Source organism: Momordica charantia (genome assembly GCF_013281855.1).
Source record: "Momordica charantia cultivar OHB3-1 chromosome 5 unlocalized genomic scaffold, Mcharantia_2.0 BLBB01000005.1, whole genome shotgun sequence".
Classification (NCBI taxonomy): Eukaryota; Viridiplantae; Streptophyta; class Magnoliopsida; order Cucurbitales; family Cucurbitaceae; genus Momordica; species Momordica charantia.
In genome coordinates this window covers 22,139,068-22,164,496 of record NW_028275163.1, presented here as the reverse complement: position 1 = coordinate 22,164,496, position 25,429 = coordinate 22,139,068, and the positions used below count along the sequence as shown (strand labels likewise).

General features: G+C 33.1%; 3 protein-coding genes across 3 annotated transcripts; 2 read left to right on the top strand and 1 right to left on the bottom strand.

Annotated features, from left to right (window-relative positions):
• Nucleotides 1–4,164: 4,164 nt before the first annotated feature.
• LOC148211544 (protein GL2-INTERACTING REPRESSOR 1) lies at nt 4,165–5,071 on the top strand. Its single transcript, XM_088124252.1, has 2 exons — nt 4,165–4,354; nt 4,492–5,071. Exon 2 carries the CDS (start codon nt 4,502–4,504, stop codon nt 4,880–4,882), a length of 381 nt encoding a protein of 126 aa, XP_087980378.1. The 5' UTR covers nt 4,165–4,354; nt 4,492–4,501; the 3' UTR covers nt 4,883–5,071.
• Nucleotides 5,072–11,419: 6,348 nt separating this feature from the next.
• LOC111014288 (ubiquitin-conjugating enzyme E2 variant 1C) lies at nt 11,420–17,177 on the top strand. The gene is made up of 4 exons (XM_022288961.2): nt 11,420–11,617; nt 15,961–16,100; nt 16,410–16,535; nt 16,785–17,177. The coding sequence occupies exons 1-4, from the start codon at nt 11,584–11,586 to the stop codon at nt 16,923–16,925; spliced, it is 441 nt and encodes a 146-aa protein (XP_022144653.1). The 5' UTR covers nt 11,420–11,583; the 3' UTR covers nt 16,926–17,177.
• A 4,005-nt stretch (nt 17,178–21,182) lies between these two features.
• On the bottom strand, nt 21,183–23,359 carry LOC111014228 (Pentatricopeptide repeat (PPR) superfamily protein). The gene has a single exon (XM_022288885.2). The coding sequence runs from the start codon at nt 23,284–23,286 to the stop codon at nt 21,220–21,222; it is 2,067 nt and encodes a 688-aa protein (XP_022144577.1). The 5' UTR covers nt 23,287–23,359; the 3' UTR covers nt 21,183–21,219.
• Nucleotides 23,360–25,429: the final 2,070 nt, after the last annotated feature.

Here is a 25,429-nt window from a genome sequence, read left to right as displayed (position 1 = left end):
TTATGAAATGCGTAATAAATATTTAAAATAAATAAAAACATAAAACTTTTTAATTAATTTTCATATAAAACTTTTACTTTTTAATTTAAAATTATGGAGAACAAGAAACAAGGATTACCAAACATGTTTCTGTTTTTTTTTTCAAAAAAGAAGAAATAATTAACAGTTAACCAAACGCAATTATATTTTTCTTTACTAAAAAAGAAGAAACAATAAACACAAAAATAAAAAATAAAAAACAATAAATAGAAACAGAAAGTCACCACATCATAACATTTCTCTTCCGTAAGCTATAAGTTTGAATTTTGGCTCGCATATTAATTTGTAAGGTAATACTTTTTTTGAAAAATCAATACATATTTTTTAATAGGTTTGAAATCTTATGACTAAAATGATTTTTTTATTTAATAATTTAAAGAACTGAAATAGAAGATATTGAAATTTAATGAGGGAAATAGAATAAGATTTGAAATCTACATGGAATAACGAAAATGATATAATGGGTCCATTTTCTTTCCATATACTTAAAACTAACGTGAATAATTGAAAATGTGGCAGTTGTCATTCCTTCGTTAAGTCGCAACAGAACATTAATTAAGGTTTTTAATTCAATTTATTACAGCAGTTCGATCGAATTTATGTAGACCTGGATAACTATCCTTTTTTTTTTTTTAAATGCAATACCTTTTTTTTAGTTATAACTATTTAATGAAAGACTTATTTTTCAAAACATAAATCAAAATGGTTAATTATTAGATTGGTCCCTAACTAGTTTGAGCCAAGTTTCAATTTGGTATTTATAATTTTAGAACTTTCAATTTGATTAGTATGGTTTTAAGAATTATAATTTGGTACTTAACTTAGGTAAATCTCATAAAACGTCTGGACTATTACAACTTGAGTGTTACACCACATTGTTTTCTATTGAGTTGATTGTATTGAAGTTTAAAATTGAATAAAAATATGAAAAAATGAGTGAATTTTCGAGTGGAAGAAAATATAGTTTGTGGATGATGAGCTAGATTTAAGTTTTAACCTAGGATTGAATAGAAATTCTTATAACTTAGATTATAAGGACCAAATTGACTATTAAATATTAGCAATTTTAGTTTTACTTTTAAAAGATTAGTTTTCTTTTTCATTGATAATTTCTTTGTTTTATAATCTATTTTAAAAAGTTGTTTTTAGAAAAGCCAACGTGAATGATTCGAGTTTCATCTCATATGTTATTTAACTAAAAAAAAGTTTTTTTTTTTAAATCAAGAAGTGATACACATAATTCAATTAATTCTCTGTTTTGATACAATTATTTAATTTCATTTTTTACAATTGATTATCATTTTTAGAAATTCAAGTTAATTTTAAAATGAATTAAAATTTTTTATAATGTATATATGTTCCAACTTAGGCCTTTAGAGACCACACAAAATAGCTAATAGTTTGAAGATATTATTTTATTTATTTTATTTTTTTATTTTACAACAAAGTGGAACATGGGTATTTGAAATTCCGACCTCACCAAAATATTAGATATCATTTGCCATTAAATTATGTTAATATTGACTATTTTTTTAAAAAAATATTATTGATGTTGTTCCATCTTTATCATTTGCCTCCTTGATTTGTAAAAGTAAATATACACCACAGAAAAACATCGCGTAGAATAAGTAAATAAAGAAAGTTTTTTTACAAGAAAAAAAAATTTAGGATGTGTTTGGAAGTAATGGTAGAAAGAGTAATTTTGAAAAAAGAGATTTAAGAATAATTTATTTTTCAAAATTATCATACAAGTCATACCTTAAAAATCAATTTTGAGTGATTTTATGTTTTTTTTTTAAATTAATTTTTTAATTTACTATGTCAAAAAAGAAAAAGTGATTTTGTCATAATCAGGCAAGTTGAAAAATCCTACTCTTAGCTAAGCTTCACACAAAACTCAATTCTAACTTAGGCGGAGTGTCATTGGTTTTGCAGGTTATGTCAATTCCTTTTGGTGTGCGATATTTGATAATTCTTCTCAACCAGATTTATGCATCGCAAGTGTAGTAATCTTTAGTCATTTGAGCAATGTGGGATATGTCGATTCAAAGGATTCTTTTAATTTACATTGTAAATGAAGAGATGAGAATTTGAACATACCTATTGTAGTATAAACGTGTAATAATTTGAGTTATGTTCAAATTGACTGTGTTGTAAATCCAAATTGTTGTGGCATTGGTTTGGATATTTGTTATGTTTTAAAAGTTGAAATGTCAAACGACATGTTTACTTGATTTTTTAAATGGAATTTTGAGTAGCACCATCTTATGGTTCGATTGATAACATTCTTCTTTCATGTTTTCTGTTTTTTATTATAGTTTTTAAGAAACATAAGCTTTTAGAAACTGCTCCTATTTATCGTTTCTTGTTTTTTAAATTGGATAGAAATTTTTGGAAACAACAAAATCAAGTTTCAAATTTATTGTTTCCATTTCAATTTTTTTCCATAACATAAATACAAGACTTATAAAATGTATAACAAATATTAAAAAGTAAATATAACTTGGGGTAATTAACGTCTGTTTGCGGCCCAAATTAAACTATATATATAGACCTAATTAGTTTCTTTCAACTCCAGGAGAGTGACACTAATGGTTGAAGGTCTAAAACCAACCAATCGATTTTAGTTGAGTTAGTTTCGATCGGGCTGTTTAAATATAATATAAAAATTTTGAATATTAAATTTAAGGATGAATTTTTATATAAAAATTTAACTTTTTTAGATTTAAAAATTTGGAGAACAAGAAATTAGAAATAGTCATCGTAAGACATGTCTATTTATTTTTTTCATGAAAAAGAACCAGAAACAAATACCAGTTGTGATTAGTATTTCTATTTTTATTTATTAAAATTTAAAGATTTATCCCTTTAAGATTTATTAATATTTACAAATGTTATCCCTTAAAGATTTTCTTTTTGGAATGCCCATCTCTTAACCTTTGCAAAAAAAAAAAAATAAATCGTTTGTTCTGTTCCACTCGAGCTCTCATTTTTTGAGGGTTTTGATGTAAATAGTACATGATGGAGCTCGAGTAGAAAGGAGTAGAAAGTATTGATTCATTTATCAAGGGCAGAGATCTAGGGTTAGTGTCAATCAATAAGTTGAAACAACTTCGTAAGTATATGTTAATAATAATAAATAAAAAAAAGAATACCTATCCCTTACGGTTGTTGGTTAACTTAAACCATTTGGATAGAATTTATTTGATTTTTTTAATGTGTTACTGATACTAATTAATTGGAATAATCAAATGCATAGCATCAAGTAAGACCAATAAAAAAATTACGTTAAAATTTAGAGAAAATTAACATTAAAATTATTATTGATCTTAATCCTTAATTTCATGAAAAAATGTAAGTCCCTCTATTTTAATAAATAAATAAAACAGTTAATAAATTTTCACAAGATAATTAAAAATTCGAGAACGAGGACGAGAAATTTATTCTCTGTCCTTCCTCAAAATCGATCCCTATGGCTAAAACTAGGCTAATAATCTAGGGAAAAAGTATTAAATACATATATTACAACATTTTACATTTCATTAATAACTAATGACTAAACCAAAATTAAAAGGGACGGCACACGATTTTGATTTGTCGAATTAAAAATTTAATTACTTATTCAAATTCAACCATCGAATAAAAATTTAACCTCGGGGTGAAAAAACACATAAATTGACCGGCTTTCGGCATTCAGTTGGGTGCGCGTCATTAAATTTGGGAGTAATAGTAAAAGAAATTTGCTTGGTTGTTTTTTTTTTTTTAATTTGAATAAATAAAAATGTCATTTAAGTATCGCCGAACGTAGGCAGCTAATTCTCGGGGTTTAATAAAAATAAATAAATATCCGTCGGCCAACTTTGATTTCTCTGCACCCAAAAATTTACAATAAATCCCTTTTTTTTCTGCCTCTCTTTAAAAAAAATTTAAACACCGACTCTTCCTGTAATCAATGAAAAGCAAAGTCCCTCTCGCTTTTGTTTGATTACTTTACTTTACTGCAATTTTTTAATTTCCCCCATTAATTCATTTCCTGCCCCCTTAATTTACACTCTCTGCCACCCATTTCCACAAATTCAATTCTCTCTCTCTCTCTCTCTCTCTCTCTCTCTCTCTCTCTCTCTCTCTCTCTCTCTCTAAATTAATGAAACCAAAAAAAAACCCATCTCCTCTTTCTTTCGCCTCCCACTTTCCCACCTCGTTCCCTTATATATATCCCTCCGCCGGGGTCCTATGTTCCCACAAACCCACCCATTTTCCCACCCTCCGCCGTCTTCCGCCGTTCCCGCCGCCGTGTAGTTCTCTAAATCTCGAGGTACATATATATATACATATATCAGAACGTTTCAAGTTTCGATTTTTCTTCGCTATATTGAAGAGCTACGAATTGGGTGTCTTTTGTTTTTGTGTTTTGGGAATTTCAATTGATCTTTTTTTTTTAATTTTTAATAGAAAGTGAAGGATGAGTCGGAGAAGCAATGGAAGTAGTGGTCCGAAGCTTGAGTTGAAGCTGAACCTGTCGCCGCCGCGGCCACACCCACTGGTGGAATCGCCGAGCCGGTCGGCGACGGTATCGCCGACATCGCCGCCGAGCTCGTGTGTGTCGTCGGAGCTAAATCAGGAGGAGGGCGGCGGCGCGGCGGCGCTCCGGTACTCGAGCAGCCCCGAGGCGACGTCGATGGTGCTGGTGGGCTGCCCGCGGTGCCTCATGTACGTGATGCTGTCGGAAAGTGACCCAAAATGCCCCAAATGCAAGAGCTCTGTTCTGCTTGATTTCCTCCACGATAGCACCGCCGCCGCCGCCGCATCTCCGCCGTCCACGGCCACCGCCAGGAAGATCTAGAGAGACAGATGAAAAGCAAAACAAAATTAAACTATCTTCCATTTCCCTGTTAAATGTGGTTTTTCTTTTTTTTTTTTTTTGTTAATTAATTCTACCAGAGGAAAGTGGCATTTGGCGTGTCCATTTTTAGATGTGAAATGAGAAGATGAATTAATATTAATTTATTTAAATATGAGCAGATTAACTGAAGAGAGTTGTTCCTTTTTTTTTTTAAATATTAATTTTTTTTTTCCTGTTTGGTTTCAGCTTTCTTTGGTTCAGTCTTCTGCAGAAGACATTTTTGAAGGCAGAGTTTAACCTTGTACTTGTTCCTAGAATCTTCTTTATCTCTTCTACCTTTTCTCTGAAATCCCAAACTCATGTCCAAGGTAGTAAACTAGTACCGTAGTAGTAGTTCTTTTTTAATATATTTTAAACAAAAAGATCAAATATATCATAATATAATTTAAGGTATTGAAATGGGTGAGTTAAAATAATATTTGAATATGATATCTATATATGTATACATATTGATATATACATAAAGTAGCGATTTTTTTTTTACCTGGTTTGTTTCTTTAAATTTACATATATAGGACCACGGTCCAAAATAAAGTCCAGCCAAATAAAAAGGGTGAGACAATGGCACAATAAGTATTCGACATCAAAACTATTTGCAAAGTTGAAGATTCGATTTTTCATCCGACAATTACCGTTGAATCTAAAAGGTTAAAGATATCTAAGTCAAATTATCATTACTGTAAACTCAAAACTTTAAGGAAAAAACTTTCTTGATCTTATTCATTTAACTGACTTAAAGAAACAAAAAAGATCTTGAACTCACCCATAGGCTGAAATGTTTTAGAGAACCAAGTATCTATTAAGAATAATAAACCACCATTACCCAACTATAATTACAACAGATTAATGGAATTAAACACCATGTGGACAGTAATCTAAAATATCCTTGAATGAGCTACCTTAACCACCTCTACACATGGCATGTCGATTGACTACCTAAGAAAACTCAAATTATATCCATCTTCAACTGCGAGACATCTACCTCGTCATCCCGATCACAATGGAAGGTCCATTGTGGTCCATGATGGGGTACTTCTTTATTTCCTTGTGGAAAGGATAAAATGCATAGGGAAAGAACTCCCTCCTCTTGTTGGACCATGTACTTCAAGACTTCTTTCTTCCCAAACTAAGCCACTTAAAAGAATTAAAACACTTTTCTCTCCTTAAATTTTTTTAATACTTTATATAGAAGAATATTCAAACTTACTGATCATACAAAATAAATAAATAAATAAATACGCAACGAATTTCCACAAAAGGAAAAGTTTTGTTGATATATTCTTTGATTCCTCCATTCTTGTGTGTGTAACTATCAATACAATCATATGAGTTAAAGATAATTTTTTTTAATTCAACAATTTTGGGGGTGAGATCAAACTATCGATTTTTGAGATATTAATAAGTGTTTAATTATATTCATTAAATTATGTTCAAATTTCTTTTTAAAAAAATTATTTGATTTTTTATAGAAACCAAATAAATATCATGATATTTCTTTCCTTACCAATGTGCTAGAAGCAACATCTTTTTTTTTTCTTTCAAAATTTTTTCTCTCAATTTATTTAACCAATGAATAAGTAATTTATTTATTTTTTTCCTAAAGTCTTTCTATACGTCAATCAGCCATATAGGAGAAGTTTAAATCTCAAAATCAGCTTTCCCAAATGTGTCTTATTGAATGGAAGAAAATTACCTTAAAGAAAATACAAGATCAATCATATAAGTACAAAACAAGTGATCAAATATTTGGAGCTACCTAGAAGAAAGAATCAGATGTCACCCTCATCATTAGGTCGGCTCGATCGAGCTCAACCTAAAGAAAAAAGATCCGAGCTCGGTCCAGACTCAAATCCTATAGACCTCAAACATTGTTTGGACCGACCCTACTTAAACTTAGACCCATGATCCAATCATGGACCTAACTTAATGGACCAAAGTTTGATCAGGTTTGGATTCACTATTTGGATGGGTAATGAATTAGTCCCTATAATAAATTATTTTTAAAATATTTTTTCAAATTAAGTTTGAGTTTTAGAATTTGTATTTGTATTTTTATTCTTTTGTAATTTTGTTTTTTTTTCAAATTATCAATAAATTTTGTTATATTATATTTTTACAACTTCATTTATTTTATTTTTAAAAAAATAAGTTGTATTACTATATTAATATAAAAAAAATTAGATGAATGAGAATCACAATAAAAAATAGCCCTAAATACTAATTACTACATGTATATGTATATATACATAATATAAAATAATAATATTTGGTTATCTTGGGTCGGACCTTTAGACATGTCCAACGGGCCGATCCAAATATGACGCAAACAAGCTGGCTCATGGACCAACCCTATCTAAAAAACAAAGATCCATATCCAATCCAATTTATGAATGGACTAAATCAGTCAAATGTTGACCTTGAGTAAACTTGGATCAGGCCCGAGCTGAGTGGAACGACCTTTATGTTTTCGACCTGATGATGAGACTAAATCAGATGTCAAAAGTTTGAAACTGAAAATGTGTTTGAATTATTTTTAAAGAGTGAGCTTGGAATATACATTCTAATCACTTTGAAAAAAAATATTTTTTTCTCCAAATATTGTTTATAAAATAGTTTTAATTAAAATACTTGTGTGTTTAGTTACATTTTTTTTAAAAGGAATTTTAATCACAAATTTGTTGAGTTGCAATACATCTAAAGGTGGTTCTATAAGATTCTAAAGTTGTTCATATCCATCACACTTTATCATCTCTTTTAGGAGAATTAACTTTAAAGTAATTTTCCCAAAAAAAATGATCGTAAAACAATTTGATTATTACAAAAATGATTTTTATTTGTAACCAAACTCTATCGATTAAACAAAGAAAAACGCTTGTTCACCCTCCAAAATCACTTAAGATGTTAATCCAAACACGGTATAAGTGATTTGGAGGTAAAAAGTATTCTTTTAAAAATATAGAGGGTTTGATAACCAATAAAATGACTTTTGTGATAATCAAATTTGTTTATAATCATTTTTATAATAATAAAGTTTATTATTCCAAAAATGATTCTAAAATGATCGACCTGGAATCACGATTGTTGGTGGTTAAAATCATAATCGACACGTGTAAACACTTACTCAGTTCAGAGTCATAAAGAGGCAAAAAACGGATCCTCCGTACCTGCCGACCTTATCTAGGCTGAGCTGAGATGAACAATCCATATCAACCAACCTAAGGAACCCGACCACCAACCTGGGGGTTCGACAGTCATAACCGTCGGTCGGAACGACTCTAACGATTTTGTTTCCCTCACCTGCCTACAAAAGGGACACTCCACTCCACGATTCTAATACGTAATTCCTTCGAGAACGACTTGATAGATCTCGAGCTCACTCTAACTTGGGCGTCAGAGTGTTTGTTCCTTGTGCAGGTTTCATTAAGATCACACCTCGGAGCTCGTCCTTGTTAGCTTGTGACCCGACCTGTGAGCTAGGTGGAAAACAACGTCAACAACGATAGAATCAATTTATGGTAATATGACATTTGTAGAATCACTTTTAGATATAGATATAGTGCAACCAAATAAACTTGTGATTAAAATCACTTTGAAGAATATGCAACCAAAAACACACACGTATTTTAATTGAAACTATTTTAAAAAAGATATATTATTTAAAGTAATTAAATTAAAAGGTTGGCCAAATTAATGGTTAGTGAAAAGTAACCAGAAAAAAGAAAAGACAAATAACTTTTTAAGTGGGAGGACTAAATATTAAATTTGAAATTTTAAAAACCAAAATAAATAAAGATCAAAATAATGACCCTAAAATATGATTTGAATACTTTTATTTGAAAAAAGTAATCATAATTAATAATAGGGCCCATTCTGAGGGGATGTTTCTTGAATTTATTCCAATTTACTAAATAAAGTTGGCTAAGTACGTACCAATTAAAAACCCTAAAAGGATGGGATAAGGAATTCACTCTGACTTCATCTACTCTCCTTTATACCTTTAACATGAATTTTAAGTTAGAAAATACTTCTCATTTGTAAAATAATTTTTAATTTTTCAATATTCATATCTTAAAAAACATATATATACAAATTTACAACACATAAAACTCATAACGAGAAGACACAAGTACGCATAAAGTTGACAAACACATTTTAATTTCAGCTTATAGCATTTTGTCTTTAGTAAAATAATGATTTAGATCTTATCTTTATTTTCAACTTTCAAACTTATTTCATTGCAATCCCGATATATTTCTTAATGTTCTATTTTGATACATAAATTTTTCAATATTTTAATTTAACACAAAAGTTTATTTTTGAATCCATGCTCTATTTTGATACATAAATTTTTCAATATTTTAATTTAACACAAAAGTTTATTTTTGAATCCATGCTCTAGATTGATGTTAAATTGTTGTATTGCATTGGATAGAAATTTGAACCATAAATTCATCTATTCATGTACACTTTAAGATGGCGTTTGGAGTACTGATTCTACATCGTCGTAAGTCTGGAAATAATGTTAAATTTGAGGTATTAAGTGAAACGTTTAAAAAGGTTCAAGTACCCTCGCCTTTGCTATGTCCCATATTTTCTTTAGGTCGGCTATGCTCCCTTACATGCGGAGCTCCTTGAACTAGAGATGGGCTTTAGCTTGCTCTAAGATTGGAGCTCTAAAAAATTGTGTTAAAATATGACTATCTAGAAGTAACTCAATTGTTGAAGGGGAGGAGACATCTCGAAGTGAAGTAACTATCTAGGTCGAGGAAAATTTTTCAAAAGCTGATCTTCATATATGTTAATCATGAACTCAACAAGTCTACAGTCTGTTTGGTGAAAGAGGCCTTATGATGTCTCACTACTTTCCTCAGCGACACAACTTTCTAATGTAGCTCATGTGGTTTGATCTAATTCTTAATATATATTCTTTGACGAGATATATATATATATATATATATTTTTTTTTTTTTTTTTGAGAAACTTAGGTTTAAGAAAACTATTTAAACGAGTGTGCATTTGAGAATTCTAGGCCCTCGTTGAACCCACAGGAAAAACATAAAGCTTAGTCCACCTGAACTCAAACACAACCTTCACCTCAAATTGACATCAAAATGAAACTCGTGAAAGTATATATACGAGAGAGTAAGAGAATGAATATGAGAGCTCGAGATTAAGATAAAATTTAAATAGAAAATAATTAATTGAAGGTGGGTAAGTTTACTTTAAAAGTAGTTGGATTTGGACGATTGAAAAGGGAAAAAGAAGTTGGGTATTTATAAAACAACCGAAAGAGTACACATTAGAAAGGCATAAATGCAAGAGTAATTGAGGGAAGGCAGTTGAGGACAATTGGAATGCGATTGGCGTCAGATTGAGATAAATACGAATTAAAATTCCCAACCTTCCAATTAATTATAAAATTTATTGAATTTTTTAATTTCATTTTATTGGGTTTTTATTGGTGAAACTGCATTAATTTTGCATTTAAGTGAATTTTTAATTTCTCTTTTGATAAACTTATGCAAAAATAATGCATGAATTAATTGGACATGCAAACATTTTAGATGCTATTAATATGCAATATTTAGGTCAACTCTATTTGGTTTTCATCTATTTTTTTGCTCTCTTACATAACCCATTAAATGTTATAAATATTTCAAATTAATGCAAGTTTTTACTTGTAATTGACTTTAATATTTGAGATCTGTTTCATTCATTTAAAATGAATTTTATCTTTTTAAATATTATTGTATATTAAATATAGAACATATGCATTAATTGGCTTACAATATAACATGTCCTTTCTAAGCTATAGTTCTTTTATTGATATAAAGTTTCTAACCTTCCTACTTTAATTATCTTGGCATAATTTAATTAATTAAGATATTAAAATTATTTTTTTAATACAACAACCTGGGATATGAGAATTTGATTTGGTTTTTAATTATTTTTACTTTCAAAAATTATGTTTGATGAAATTATGTCATGTAGGTTATGGTAGTGGATTCTTATAACTGTGACGAGCGCAGAGCTTGAATACAAGAACTCATGTTAAGTGATACCATAAGACCCCATTCCCTTGCTACTGTAGCATTTTAGCCTTTTTTTAATAGCTATTTTATTTTATTTTTTCTTTCTATATTTGAAATTAAGTTTATAAATACTCACGTATATCAACCACCATCATATAAATAGAACAAAATCACAAATTGATTACTTTAGTAAAATATTATATTTGCAATCGTTTAGTTAAAAAACTATATTTATAATTATTTTAAAAAATAAAGCTATCCTCACAATTTTCTTTTTTAAAAAATGTATATTTTGATACAGACCCAATTGTATTGGAACATCATGGGCTAAGTTTTTTCATAATATTGGAGGCCCAATTGTTTTAAAGATTCCTACAGAAAAAGCCCATTAAAAGAATTAGTGCATGGTTTTTTTATTCCAAAATAATAATTCTTTTTTCTTCTTCGCCCTTTTCTAACCTATCGATTCCACAAAGCCTTCAAGTTTTCCTCTTTATTCCCCTCTTTCTGTCCTTTATCTTCTTAGATTCTTCTTCTTCACTGCTCTTTCCCTCACTCTTTGATCAGATCCTTGCTAGCTGATCATAATTCTTCATTTCTGATTCATCTATGACGCTTGGTTCAGGAGGCTCGAGTGTTGTTGGTCAGTCTTTTCAATTTGTTCTTCAAAATTTGATTGATCTTGTGCTTTAAATTTTGTGGCGATTTGACCATCTCATAGATTGTGCTTTTTTTTTTTTTTTTTTTTTTTTTTTTAATGTTCTGCTGCGTAATCGCCAATGAGCTTGTGATACTTGTTCGGTAGTTTTATTGTTATTTGACCGCTTTGCGTGTTTCTGATTGTTGCATTCTCCGCTGTCGATTTGTTTTCTTCTGTTATTCTTCTATAAGATTCGCTTTCCTATAAAATCGAAATGCTATACTTGAATTTGTAGGTCAGATTAATTTTAGTATGGAATTGGTTTTTGGACGTTCATGATCGAACTCGGCTCATTTTATTGTGAAAGATCTATGTGGGTTGTTTTGGATAGATATCTGCCTTTTCGTTTACTTTTGCCATTTTGGGGGCGGGGGTTGCTACTGGGTTCTTGTGTTTTCTAGAGAGCAACTCTGACCCGTTACGGACTGATGAATCACAGTTTTCTTCTTAGTTGTATTATATCTCTCAACTGTTGTCATATTGCATGTCTTATTAGTGCTCTTCTAATGAAACAATTTTTATTCTAAGCTATGGTTTTTGTGCTATATCTCATCCATATTATATTTAGGCGACAGTCTTTATCCGGACCATGAATTGAAGGTGAGAGTTTATTAGTCATCTCAAGTTCCAGATTTTTCTTTGCTGTATGTATAGCTCTTTTAAAGACTTTTGGGGCTTATGCTTGAGATTCACTTTTGACTGTTTGGAAATCAAAAAATCAAAGAACAAGTTGATTATGTTAGTTATAATAATGATGGTGTTAAGAATGGCATTTTATAATCTTTATTTAAGGAAGTCATAATTGTTGGCTTTTTGTAACCTTTAAAACATTGTTGTTTGATGAAAAGTTGAGCTTTCATTGAGAAAATGAAAGAATTCAAAGGGGCATACAAAAAAAATACCCCGCCACAAAAAGGAGCCAAACTAAATGAACAGGCTCCAATCAAGCAAAATCAAACCTACAGAATGATTACAAAACACTTTGGACACCGAGGCCTAAAGGGAAACATTAAACCTAACAAGGTCCCACACCTCCTCCCTCGATCTCTCTACCCCTTTAAAAATCTTGTATTCCTTTCAAGCTACAAACTCCACAGAACTGCAAAGACACCTGCTTGCCACAAAAAACGACCCTGATCCTTAAATGGAGGATAATGAAGAACCTCCTCAAGCATCGAGCAACAAATGCCAGCATGAGCTATTGGATATCACGTGTGCTTTAGACTAAAAAAGAATTTAAGTTTTCGTAAGCACACTAATTCAAGCTCTTTTTCTTCGAGGTTGAAGTTGAAGAATAGCATCTGTAAGTGATAGAAGACGTGTTTCTGTGATACTATTTAAGTGTTTATCGAATATTGTGCAGTTTTCTTTAAAAATGAAATCAGCGCAATTGTTAATTTTTTCCTTTGAATTCTCATTTTAGGCTGATTTGTGGTAGTAATAGACATCGGAGATTATCCTCACTCTCTTTCGAGCAGTCAGAGACTTTTACTGACCTTTCTCAAACATTTGTCTCTCTATATTTGGGCTAGCTTACCATATTTTGACAGGCCTAGAGGACAGTTACCGGCACTAGAATGTTTGGGATTGAAAAATTTGCTGTCTATTTAACTATCTTAGGTGCATGGGCACCATGGTTGAACCTGTTACCTCAAAAGCAAATGGGTTTACAACTGGTATTTTTTGACCATTGAGTCCCAGCTTACCATGGTTCATCCCAGGATTCATAAATTGGCATACAATGGACCATTGTTATTGAAAAAATTTGATGTTTAATGCTCTGACGTTCTCTGTCTTCGTTTCTTCTACAAATTTTTGTTTTAGATATTTGTTTATTTATTTTGAGTATACCTCACATTTACTGGAGTGATGCTTTTTGTGCCATTTGTGTGACTCTTGCCTTCAGGATAATCTAGAAATTTCTGTCATAGGTCCGTAAAAAACACTGCTGAAGAATAAACATCTAATAGACAAGTGGTTCTTTCCGTATGAATGATGACAAATTTAAATTAACAAGAAAAGATGGCTCCTTTCTGTTTGTCTTGGTTATGCTTCCGAGGTGCCTTGTTTCTACTTATTTGGTTGACATGCTTTATCACAGTGTTACTTCCTTGTGTAATGTTAGAGGTGCACTGATTTATGTTGGTTTAAATAAAAAACCTCTTCTGATATTTTGTCTAAATATATGGAAATCTGTGCCTTAATTTGATTGGGAGACAGTCCAGGCACAATTTTGCTGGTCTATATAAGACTTTCACAGCGTGAAACTTGATGCATTGTTGTGCTTAATAAATACAGAGTTGGCCTGATATGGATTATCTAGTCAACGCTTCAATGTTGCACCGAATGGAAAGAAGAAAACTCTGGACCAAATGATACTTGTATTAGTTACTGAAGTTCAGGTTCGTTTATGGGTTTATGGTATAGAGTTTGTTATAGGGGTTAGGTATATTTGTTAGTAGCAAGTTGTATTATTTAAAAGGGGGTGTGAAGAGAATGGGGTTGGCGAATAATGAATATTGAGTATTTCGAGTTCGTATCTTGTTTGAAAAAAAATATTGAGATTATAAGTAGCTTGAGAATCGAGAGTAAGGGAAGGGATCTCAAATTTCTTTCTTGTTTTGTAATGTTTATTTTATTTGATACAAATATCAACTTGGTTTCAGTCAAATGGTATCAAAGCAGCAATTCTGGTTATGAATGAGAAGAACCTTGAGGAGGTGCAAATGGAGGTTCTGGAGGATTGACTTTTTTTTAAGGTGTTTGGATTGGTTGAATTAGTAGGGACTATAGTGGCTAAAAAATCCAATCTGTGATTTATCCAAAAAAAAACCCAATCTGTGACTTATCCGAAAAAAGAGAAAAAAATTCCAATCTGTGACTGATTTGATAGAACAAATTAAAGAAAGATGCATTTCTTGGGAAAATCTTTATGAGTGAGGTTAAAATTTGGCCGACTGTGGAGGCTTCATGATGTGAAGTTGGACTCAAGATTGACATAAGCATGAAAGTGAAAGTGGAACCATATGGAAATATGAGTAGTTGCCATGCGCCAGTGAATATATAAGGTGTGGAAATGTGAGATGATACCGTAGAAGGTGGACGAACACAAATTGTAACCAACCAAATTAAATTTGGGGTGGGAAGTAAACAGTATCAAAGGGTGTAAGGCTAAGGTGTTTGCAAGGAGTTGGATCGTGGTAGAAACTCAAGGAGATGTACTAGATGCTTGTGAAATATGGTTGTAGTTTGAGCATTTCTGCATTTAGGGAAATGATTATTTGAGTCTGCATCCATGTCAAGGCATTTCCAAAACTATTACAAGTAATCTCACGAAGGTAGGTCAATGGTAGAAGCTCTACATATTGGGGACCACGTATCCTTCTGAACAAGACAATTTTGATGTGCTGCTATCAAGTGTTCCAAGATGGGCACAACTCAGGTGGGCTATGATCTTTGCCTTTTATGATTGATATGTTAAGTCCGACTCCTGCTTGTGTGGTACTCATTTCGATGCCCGGCTTTGGATTGTTATATGGAAATTGGAAATGGCCCTTATTTCAATAATACAATGGAGTAAGCTACTGAAAGAACAATTGCCTCCTTAAAATTTGGGGATTATTTCACCGGGCTGCTAATGTTTGGCATATATTTTCACGTGGTTGGATGAGGGTGGCCAAATGGGATTATTAGCATATTTATCATCTTGAGGCCAAGCTGATTTCTAGGGCAGCAAGTAATATTAGTTGTTATGTACTGGAGTCTGGGTGAGTTATGGATAAATGAAATAGTTAGAGTTTATCAGAATGGTTGGAGAGAATTGTTAATAGCAAGTTATTATAAAGAAATAGAGAGTTGCAGAATGGGGAGTACTAATAGCAAGTAGCTTGGAATTGGGAGAACAAGGGGAGGGCTCTCAAATTTCTTGTTTTGCTATCTTTTCTTCATTTTAGTACGACTATCAATTTGGTTGATCAAAGAGATTGTATATGAAGCTTTTGATACAGCAGATAGTTTCAAGAGCACCCTGATGATCATAGGAGAAATGTGTGAAGGAACATTCTTGAATATTTTATGATTACTTCTCTCTGAATAAAATGAATTATGTGTAGTGAATTTTAAAGCAGTCGGTTGGGTGGGTCCACTCTTTTTCTATGCCGATGCTCTTTGAGAGGGCAAGTCGATTGAATATTTTGTATGTTGCAGGTTGTGGAGTTGAATATGACTTTAATCTCTCTCCATTGGCAAAACTTGAGCATCTAACAAGTGTTTACTTTCCATCACAGTTCCTAGGAACTTCAGGTTGCTGGAGGAACTTGAACGTGGAGAAAAGGGAATTGGCGATGGCACTGTGAGCTATGGAATGGATGATGGAGATGACATTTATATGCGTTCATGGACTGGCACCATCATTGGCCCACACAATGTAATGGCTTCTGCTCTTCTCTTCAGGAGTTTTAATCGCTTGCTCATGAAGAAAATTTGAAAATTTACACTACATTAACTACCACTCAAATTAAACTTGCTCTTTTCCGTTTGTAATTAGCATAATATTTTTTTTGCCTTGAAGTCTGGCGAAATGCTCTTACTTTTAAATGGTTGATAAAGAGGTGCTGTTAGGGAATCTTATGCTAAAAATTGGAAATGTCTACTTTATTTTACAATTCACAATTCCTATTATAAGGCGACACCTACAGTGCATTAAAAATTCATAATGCTTCTTTTTTCCTTGCAGACGGTACATGAAGGTAGAATTTATCAGTTGAAGCTGTTCTGTGATAAAGATTACCCTGATAAGCCACCAAGTGTTCGTTTTCATTCCCGAGTCAACATGACATGCGTGAACCATGAAACTGGAGTGGTATCTCTGATTTCACTCCCTCAGTTGATAATATGCATATCTTAGTACTTTATGTTGAACTAAAAGTTGACGTTTATAAGAAGACCAAAAGTTTTCATTTACCTGCAAATACATAGATTACCTCTGACAGCAGCCCACCGTCATGGATATCATTTACCTACAACTACATAGATGATTTTATCAACCAATCTTGCTCTTCTTCTCTTTGAAACTGATGAATTTCTACGTTATTAATTGATTTCCCAACAGGTCGAGTCGAAGAAATTTGGACTTCTTGCAAATTGGCAGCGAGAGTACACCATGGAGGATATACTCACACAGCTGAAAAAGGAAATGGCTGCCCCACATAACCGAAAGCTCGTCCAACCTCCAGAGGGCACCTACTTCTAGTCTCAAGATCATGTATACATGATCATATGGTGTGCAATATGCAAATATAGTTTGCAATGCTCTGTGTAATCCTGTGGAAGTTGAGCAAATTCCAGGAATGAACCAAAATCTTGATGATTTGCATTGCTTCATCGTTGATCAATAGTCTTTTCTTGTCAATCTGTGTTGAAAGGATGGTCTTTTAATGATGGAAATGTATCGAATACAAATTACCAAATAGTATTATCTAATTGCACTGTTTGTTTGCTGCAATACTCTCCTTTTTTTTCCCTCTCTCTCTCTTCCTCTCTCTGTGCAGCCTCGAGGAAAAACATTTGTTGATGGGATTCTTAGGAACCCTTTTGTCCAACGGCGAAAGAAGGCTTTTGCAGGAGACTGGTGAGATACCAAATCCAACCAAGCATGAAGGGTAGTGAAGGTGTCTCAAAAGGAAATGTTGTTGTCTAACCTTCTTCAGTTAATTATACAATTCTGCTTTTCAGTTTGTACTTTTAAAGTTCTTAGCTTCTCAGGAGATTATGATTTATTATCTCTGAAACTTGGAATTGGAAGTGATGATTTTTGGATAACAGGGACGATTTGGATGGTGCCAAAAAGTGTGGCTTTGTTTCTTACTGTCAATGTCCATGCTCCGTACGGCCATATGAGAACAGTTCTGGATGTCGGTATAGTTTCAACTTTATATCTATTGATTACCCCATTGATTCATGAAAATGCCTTCTTTTAATTGCTCGAGTAATCACCCTAGATTCCCAGTCAAATCTGAAATCTCTTTAGATTCTTGTTACAACTCTTATGTTGTCAATTTGATATCTTTTGTCAAGCAGAGATGCCGACTCGAATGAATTGCTATTATTTTGTTCTACTCTTTAAACATTACGGTCTATCGTTCAGCAAGTAGAAGATGTACATTTATGTCAGAAGTTCTGATTTCAACCCGACATGTTTTGACGGGTCGGGTGGCACGGTAGTCCTTTGCTTGACTTGCATTACTTAAAAGATAGCCCTTTCAGTACCTTCTCTTATTCCATTGTGTGTGTATAAGATAACGAGAAATCTGCAAAACATAAACGCCCAAAACACAATAGCAAATTTGAGTAGAAGCTATTAAGCAGTAAGTACTATTTGGAAAATATTTTGTTTTGGTGTGATGGTGTAATGGAGTTCAGCCTGATGAGAACACCTTCATTGGCCTGCTCTGTGGATGTGCTCATGGCACGTTTGTTGATGAGCGGCGTCGATATTTCGATACTGTGAAGCGGGTATTCTCATCGACTCCTTCACTTCAATTGAGCATTACGTATACTACAAGAAATTTGAGTTTTCACAATGCACAAAGTCATTGCTATAGCTAACAAAGGTTTTTGTTACGAATTTCATATTTTGTTGCGAAAGGCATTCGGTGACGAAACCTAAAATTTGTCACAAAAGGTCTTTAGGGACAATTTGTAATTCGTCGCAGAAGACATTTCGCTAGCGACAAGTTTCAAATTTCATTTAAGATTTTATCGTCAAAGACCTTTCGCAATGAAACAACAAATTCAATTTCGTCTTGCCGTAGATAATGTGTATTTAAAAGTTGCATGCACACCATTCTATTTTTTATTGTTACAACCTATTTATCTAAATTTCTTCAAATTTAAATCAACTATATAAGCACAAATTCAAAACTATCATATAAATATAAGTTTATATATTAAACAAAAAAAAGATTTTTACAACGAGTCTAGTAAATAAATTAAATACAACATGAGCTAAATTTCAACTACAATGTAAATTTGAACTTTATCTAAAAAGTCTAAAAATTAAAGAACCTGAAAAAACAAATAGAAAATAACATTATCCAGAAGATTAACTTCAAGCGAGTAAAGCAGCGGTAAAGTAAACCAAAAGTTAAATTTGGATATTCAAGAACATAACATGCTTAAGTAAGTGGAGCGAAAGATGCCAAAATGATCTCAAAATACAAGACTACTCCAATTGAACTTAAATAAACTAAAATGGTATTTAAGGGGCAAGAATGTGATCCAATGCCACAAACTCACTAGCTAAAATAGTGCTTTTAAGTTGCCAAAATGTACCTAAAATACACTAGGATAGAGTAATTCATATCCAACAAAAATATCTAACTCACTCCACATGTCGTAAACTCACCAAACGAAGCATTCAAAAGGAAAAACAAACATTCCTAACCCAAATTCACTCCATATCTCACACTCACCCAACACACTTCAAATATCGAAAACTTACCAAAACTATTTAATCTTGAAAGCATGCTTAATTCACTCCACATCCCATAATTCACAAAACTCAACTCTTAAAAGCTAAAACAAACAAGTATATAACTTATTCAAACTCACCCTAAATCCCACAAAAGCACTCGAAAACACGTTACATCCCACAAACTCACTCAAAGTAACCATTAAAAAGAAACGTGTCTAACACAGGTAAACTAACTCTCTATAACTTATCAATGGCTACCATAACTGCAACGTAGTCATACAATCTAAGTAACCATGACACTAATCAAGAACCAACTAATACCAAGCTAATAATTAAACGTAAAATACGATACAACATATAACCAAACATGTAAAGTACAATAAGTTTCAATATAGTTTTATAACACATCAAATAAATTATCCATGCCTAATTAGAAGAGACCTCTTGTGTGTTTTGTCATCGTACCATTAAAACAAGTCTAATTTAAAAACATTTACAAACTCTTAGTAATTAATTATAGATAAAGAAAGTTTTGTTTCTTAAAAAAGAAAAAAAAAGGAGAAAAACATTGACAAACTATTAGTAATTATAGACAGAGAATTATGAAACAAGGATTGAATGTAATAACATAGTTCAAGTTCATATTCATTACACTAAGAGCAAATTCAATGTAAATAAGCTTGTTCTAATACTCCTAAACTCTTTTAAACTAGTACTTTGTGCGTCAAATTAGCTAGAATTTGACTAAAGCTAAACGTATTTAATAAAACTTTTTTAATACTAGAATTTTATGCCAAAACTAGTTTAAACGTACGTAAAAGAATTTTAAGACTTTAAAGAATCGAAATCAAATTTTCAATAAAAAATTCATTAACCAATCAGATTATCTTCACATGATAGAAAACCATCTACAACCATTAAATAAATGGAATTAAAGACATGAAAACTTCACGAAAAAGTATTCATAGAGCTTACAGCATATAATTTATTGAATTACGAAATGGAAAACTAGTTAAAAATAATAATAATTTGATTTCGAGTTCGTAACAACATCGAGACATAGAGAAAAGATGTTGAAATTATACCTACAAAGAGCAACAGAGAGACACGATGGAGATAAGTGGCAGTGGCAACGACAGCGACGAACGAGCTTAGCGATAGTGAACTATGATTTCAAGATGCATAGATTACTTAGAGGGGCACCTGATTTCAAGATGCTCAGATTACAAAAAGATTAGGATTTATACCTTAGAGGAGAAGAGCACTGGCACGGACGACGGACGAGCACGGTAGTGATGGACGAGCACTACAGCGATGGACGAGCACGACGAGCGGTGGCGATAGAGGGAGGATAAGGGAGAAGGAGTGGTGAACAAAAGAAGGGAGAGAGAGAGAAAAAAACACATAAATGGAAGGGAAAAGAAGTGAGTTAGGTTAAATTGTGATCTACGCATCTCATATACGGTTCTCAGAGGGGGTTCCCCTTGGTTTACCTACCTTAATAAAGTGTATGATTGGTTCAAAGAACGTCTTGAAATTCAGGCGATTGCAGATGATATAACTAGCAAATACGTTCCTCCTCATGTCAACCTATTTTATTGTCTAGGAGGAATTACGCTTACTTGTTTTTTAGTACAAGTAGCTACGGGGTTTGCTGTGACTTTTTACTATCGTCCGACCGTTACTGAGGCTTTTGTTTCTGTTCAATATATAATGACGGAAGCTAACTTCGATATAAAAATTCGTCGTGAAAGCCCCTAATTTCGTCGTCTTAATTTTTAATAAAAAATTTGACGGTTAAATTCTTATTCTTTTCTCGAAACTTTTGGCAACAAAACTTACCTTTTGTTTTAAAAGTACCTTATAGGACGAAATATAAATTTCCTCACCATAAATTTTGAATAAAAAAGCTCATATTTTTCAAAATTTTTCAGGACAAAATAATTTCGTCGGTCGCAAAAAGTTTTACGAAAAAAATCTTAAATATGATTAAACTTTTGGCCACGAATGGAAAGTTTAAGTTCAAATTAAACATTTAAAAAATAGAATTGAACTTTTTATGTAATTAATCTCACCAATAATCTTTACATGAACAAGAACCGTCAATAAATGTATGAAATCGGTTGGTATCCCTTATAATAATCTCTCTCCCAGTGATTTTGGAAATGAGCTTTATGGCCTCGTGACAGTCCCCACATACACGAAGGTTTTTAACAACACGAATTATATGATTCTTAGGAAAGCTTATCAAACCAAATGCCACAGCCAACTTCTCACTGTGGCAGCCAAGAAAATGCTCCTTCTCCTCCTCTTCTATGTCAAATAGAACAAACTCAGTAGTCGGCATATGGCCCGCTTCTTTCAATTCTCTACTCAATTCGTCAAGTTTCGCATATATTTTCTCCGAAAACGAGTGGGATTTGTCTCCTACCAAAAACTGATGAACGATCCCATCAACCTCGATCCAACTGCAACCACGAATCTTCTGGATCCGGTGTTCCTTCATCGTTGATCGAATCTTTTCGGCTTCCTCCCATCGATGACTTGCAGAGTAAATATTGGATAAGAGAACGTAATTTCCAGAGTTCCATGGCTCCAACTCAATAAGTTTCATTAGTACTTGTTCGGCCAAGTGGGTATCTCTGTGCAATCTGCATCCACCTAACAATGCCCCCCAAACAACAGCATTAGGCTTCATCGGCATGCTGTTTATCAACTGCTGAGCCTCGCCTAAAAACCCCGCACGTCCGAGCAAATCCACCATACATCCGTAATGCTCAATTGAAGGGGTCAAGGAGAATACCCGCTTCATGCTATCGAAATATTGACGCCCCTCATTGACAAAACCGCCATGAGTGCATCCACAGAGCAAGCCAATGAAGGTGTTCTCATCAGGCTGAATTCCATGCTTCTCCACAAGACTGAACAATGAAAATACAGCTTTGGCATGCCCATTCATGGACAGCCCAACCATCATGGCATTCCAAACTACACGGTCTTTCTTTTCCATTGCTTGGAAGATCTCCCAAGCTCGAGCCACACTACCGCATTTAGTGTACATGTCAATTAAAGCCGTCCCGAGGACGGGATTCGACAGGAACTCGTGTCTATCCATCAGGGTGCTGGCCCAGTTTCCTAAATCTAAAGCTCCTAATCTTGCACAAGCGGACAGTACACCGACCATTGCATAACAATCAGGCTTCAGATTTTGTGAGTGCATTTGGAAGAAAAGATCTAGCGCTTGTTTTGGCAATCCATTGAATGCGTAGCCCTGAATCATGGTACTCCAAGATACAATATCCTTCTCTGGCATAGCATGAAAGATCAAATTTGCTCGCTCCATATTTCCACATTTGACATACATATCCAACAGAGAAGTGGCTACAAAAACATTCCTTCCCAAGCCACTATCGGTTATGTATCTATCAATCCACTCCCCACTTTTGAAATCTCCATGCTGAGCACAGGCAGAGAGGACTTTGACAAGAGAGAAGCTATCAGGCCTTAATCCCATTTCAAGTAACCTCTTAAATGCATCAATGGCTTCTCTGAATTGACCACTGCCAATATATCCAGTGATTATAGCAGTCCAAGAGACCACATTCTTGTCAGGAATATCATCGAACACCTTGAGTGCATTCTCCAAATTATCACATTTCGCATAGAGAGATAACAAACTGGTCTTCACAAACACATCATAGTCAAAACCCGCTTTCACGACGAGGGTGTGAATCTTCACTCCTAATCGAATATCAAATTTCCTAGCACACGCTTTCAGAACAAAAGGGAAAGTGAAATTATTGGGTAAAAAACCCTGTCTCCGCATCGACCCATAAACATCGATAGCATCATCGAAGCAGTCCTTGGAAACCAGGCCACGGATCATCGTATTCCAGAGGAAAATGTTGGGTTCTTTGGCCTGAGAAAATACGAGCTTAGTGTAATTTGTGGAATTAGAATGTAAGCCGCAACACAGAATAATGTTAAGGAGGTAGTTATCTTGGTCGAGGTCGAGGCGGAGAAGGCGCGCGTGGACTTGTTTGAGGTGTTTGAAGCAATGGACGCCATTGCTGAGGTAATTCTTGATTTCTAATGCCTTGGAGAAGACGGGAGAGGAAGGATTCGTGAGGATGGTCATCAAGCATCAGTCGTCAAAGTATTTTCCTTACCTAACTATGGATTTATGTCTACCATTATTTTTCTTCCTTATTTTTTTTTTTAAAAATAAGAAGGCATTGTCAATAGCTATGGGTTTTGATTTGACCACTTTTTTTAACAACTTGTTATTCTAACATTTTATTTTATTATTTAGTTTCAAATTAATTTTTTAATTGAAAGATGTTAGGATCATGGATTTCAAATAAAAAAAAAAATCACAATTACAAAATTTTTGGAATTGACAAATACCTCATGTCTCCCCTTTCCTCCATAAAGATCAGAGTGTAGAAATAGGGATAAGATAACAGAGAATGAACAATATAGCAATGGCAATAGCGATATAAGTATACTATGACAGAGAATGAGCGATGATGGCAACGATAAGATTTAGAGTTTCACATCGCCAACGAATTCCACTGCCCATATTCTTTTAGTTAATTCTTGCATTAACAAGCTCAAATTAAAAAATAAATAAATAAAAAGTCACAATGAATTTGTCAATGGGTAGTGCAAATGACCGACAAGTAGTGGGACAAGACTCCAAGTGTGGGAGAGGAGAGTGTTGAATAAATTAGTACAAAAGAAAGAGACAATCGTTAAACCTCCGGTTTCAAGTGCCTTTGACTGTAATTCAAATTTTAAAACAAAATTAAAATAAAATATCAAAATCCCACTGTTTTAAATAGTTCTTAATACTTCATTTTCTCTTTATTCCTAGATGTTTTTATTGTTTTTATTTAAAAAAAAAAGATACAAATTTAGTTTTATGTTATTTTAATTTAGGGTAAAAATAAAACTGGCTGCACCAAATACATTGTCTACACGCTTTTGTGTATTTTTGAATAACTGAGAGGGTGGTAGACAAAAGAAAAAGACAAAGACAAAGGAAAATGACAAACTATTTGGAAGGTGGAAATTTTATTGATAGCGAAGAAGATAATTACAGACCTTTTAACTTTATATAAGACCTCGATCTCATCGATTATTGGGTTCGAAGAAAGAGAAAAAAAAAAGTGATGGACCTACCCTAGACAGATGCTCTCACCTTGATCTCATATCTAAGTCGCAACACAGAATCGTATTAAGGAGGTAGTTATCTTGGTCGAGGTCAAGACGAGGAAGACGCGTGTGGACATGAGTTTGAGCTGTTTGAAGCCATGAATATCATTACTGGGGCAATTCTTAATCTCTAATGCCTGGGAGAAGACAGGAGAAGAAGGATTCGTGAGGATGGTCATCAAGAATCGCCCCCACCTCAATGAAGCTTATTATCTTTAGATAACAACGTTTGTTTCGTAGAAAAATTTATAAAGATATCCAAAAATATTTAGATTAGATAAATGTAAAGAGTGAAGATATTCGACACGTGAATCTTAATATTAATTTAATAAGTTCATTATTCAATATATCAATCGGATGCTCATTTGAATATGAGAGGAGTAACTATATCTATTTTAAACCTTTATTAGGTCATTATCTTATCAACATGGGATCCTTAAGAATGAGACCTTTTGTCGAAGGCTTTTCAAGAGACCAGTGAGATACCAAATCCAACCAAGCATGAAAAGCATTGAAGGTGTCTCAAAATTTTCAGTTAACTATACATTGGAGATTATATGCTTCATTATCTCTGATAGTTGGAATTGGAAGTAATTATCTTAGGACAATAGGGACAGTTTCTGTAAGTTCAGCAGATGACACCCAATCAATTTGTAATATAGAATCCAATATCCACACTCCATAGCCTCTCAAGGAAACTGCAATTTGTCAAATCTGAAATCTCATTAGATTCTTGCTATAACTCTTATGTTGCTGATTCGAATGAAATTGGAATCACCTTGTTATACTCTACTCTTTTAGACGTTACGGTCTACCGTTCACGTAAGTAGAAGAGATAGATTTATGTTAGGAGTTCTGATTTCGACCCGACACGGATTTTGACGAGTGACACGGTGGTCCTTTGCTCGACTTGCATCACCGAAACTATATATAGCCCTTTTGATATCTTCTCTTCTTCCATTGTGTGCATACATAGATGATGAGAAATCTGCACAACATAAACGCCCAAAAGCAATGGCATATATTTGAGTAGAAGCTATTAAGCTACAAGTTGAGCTCTCATG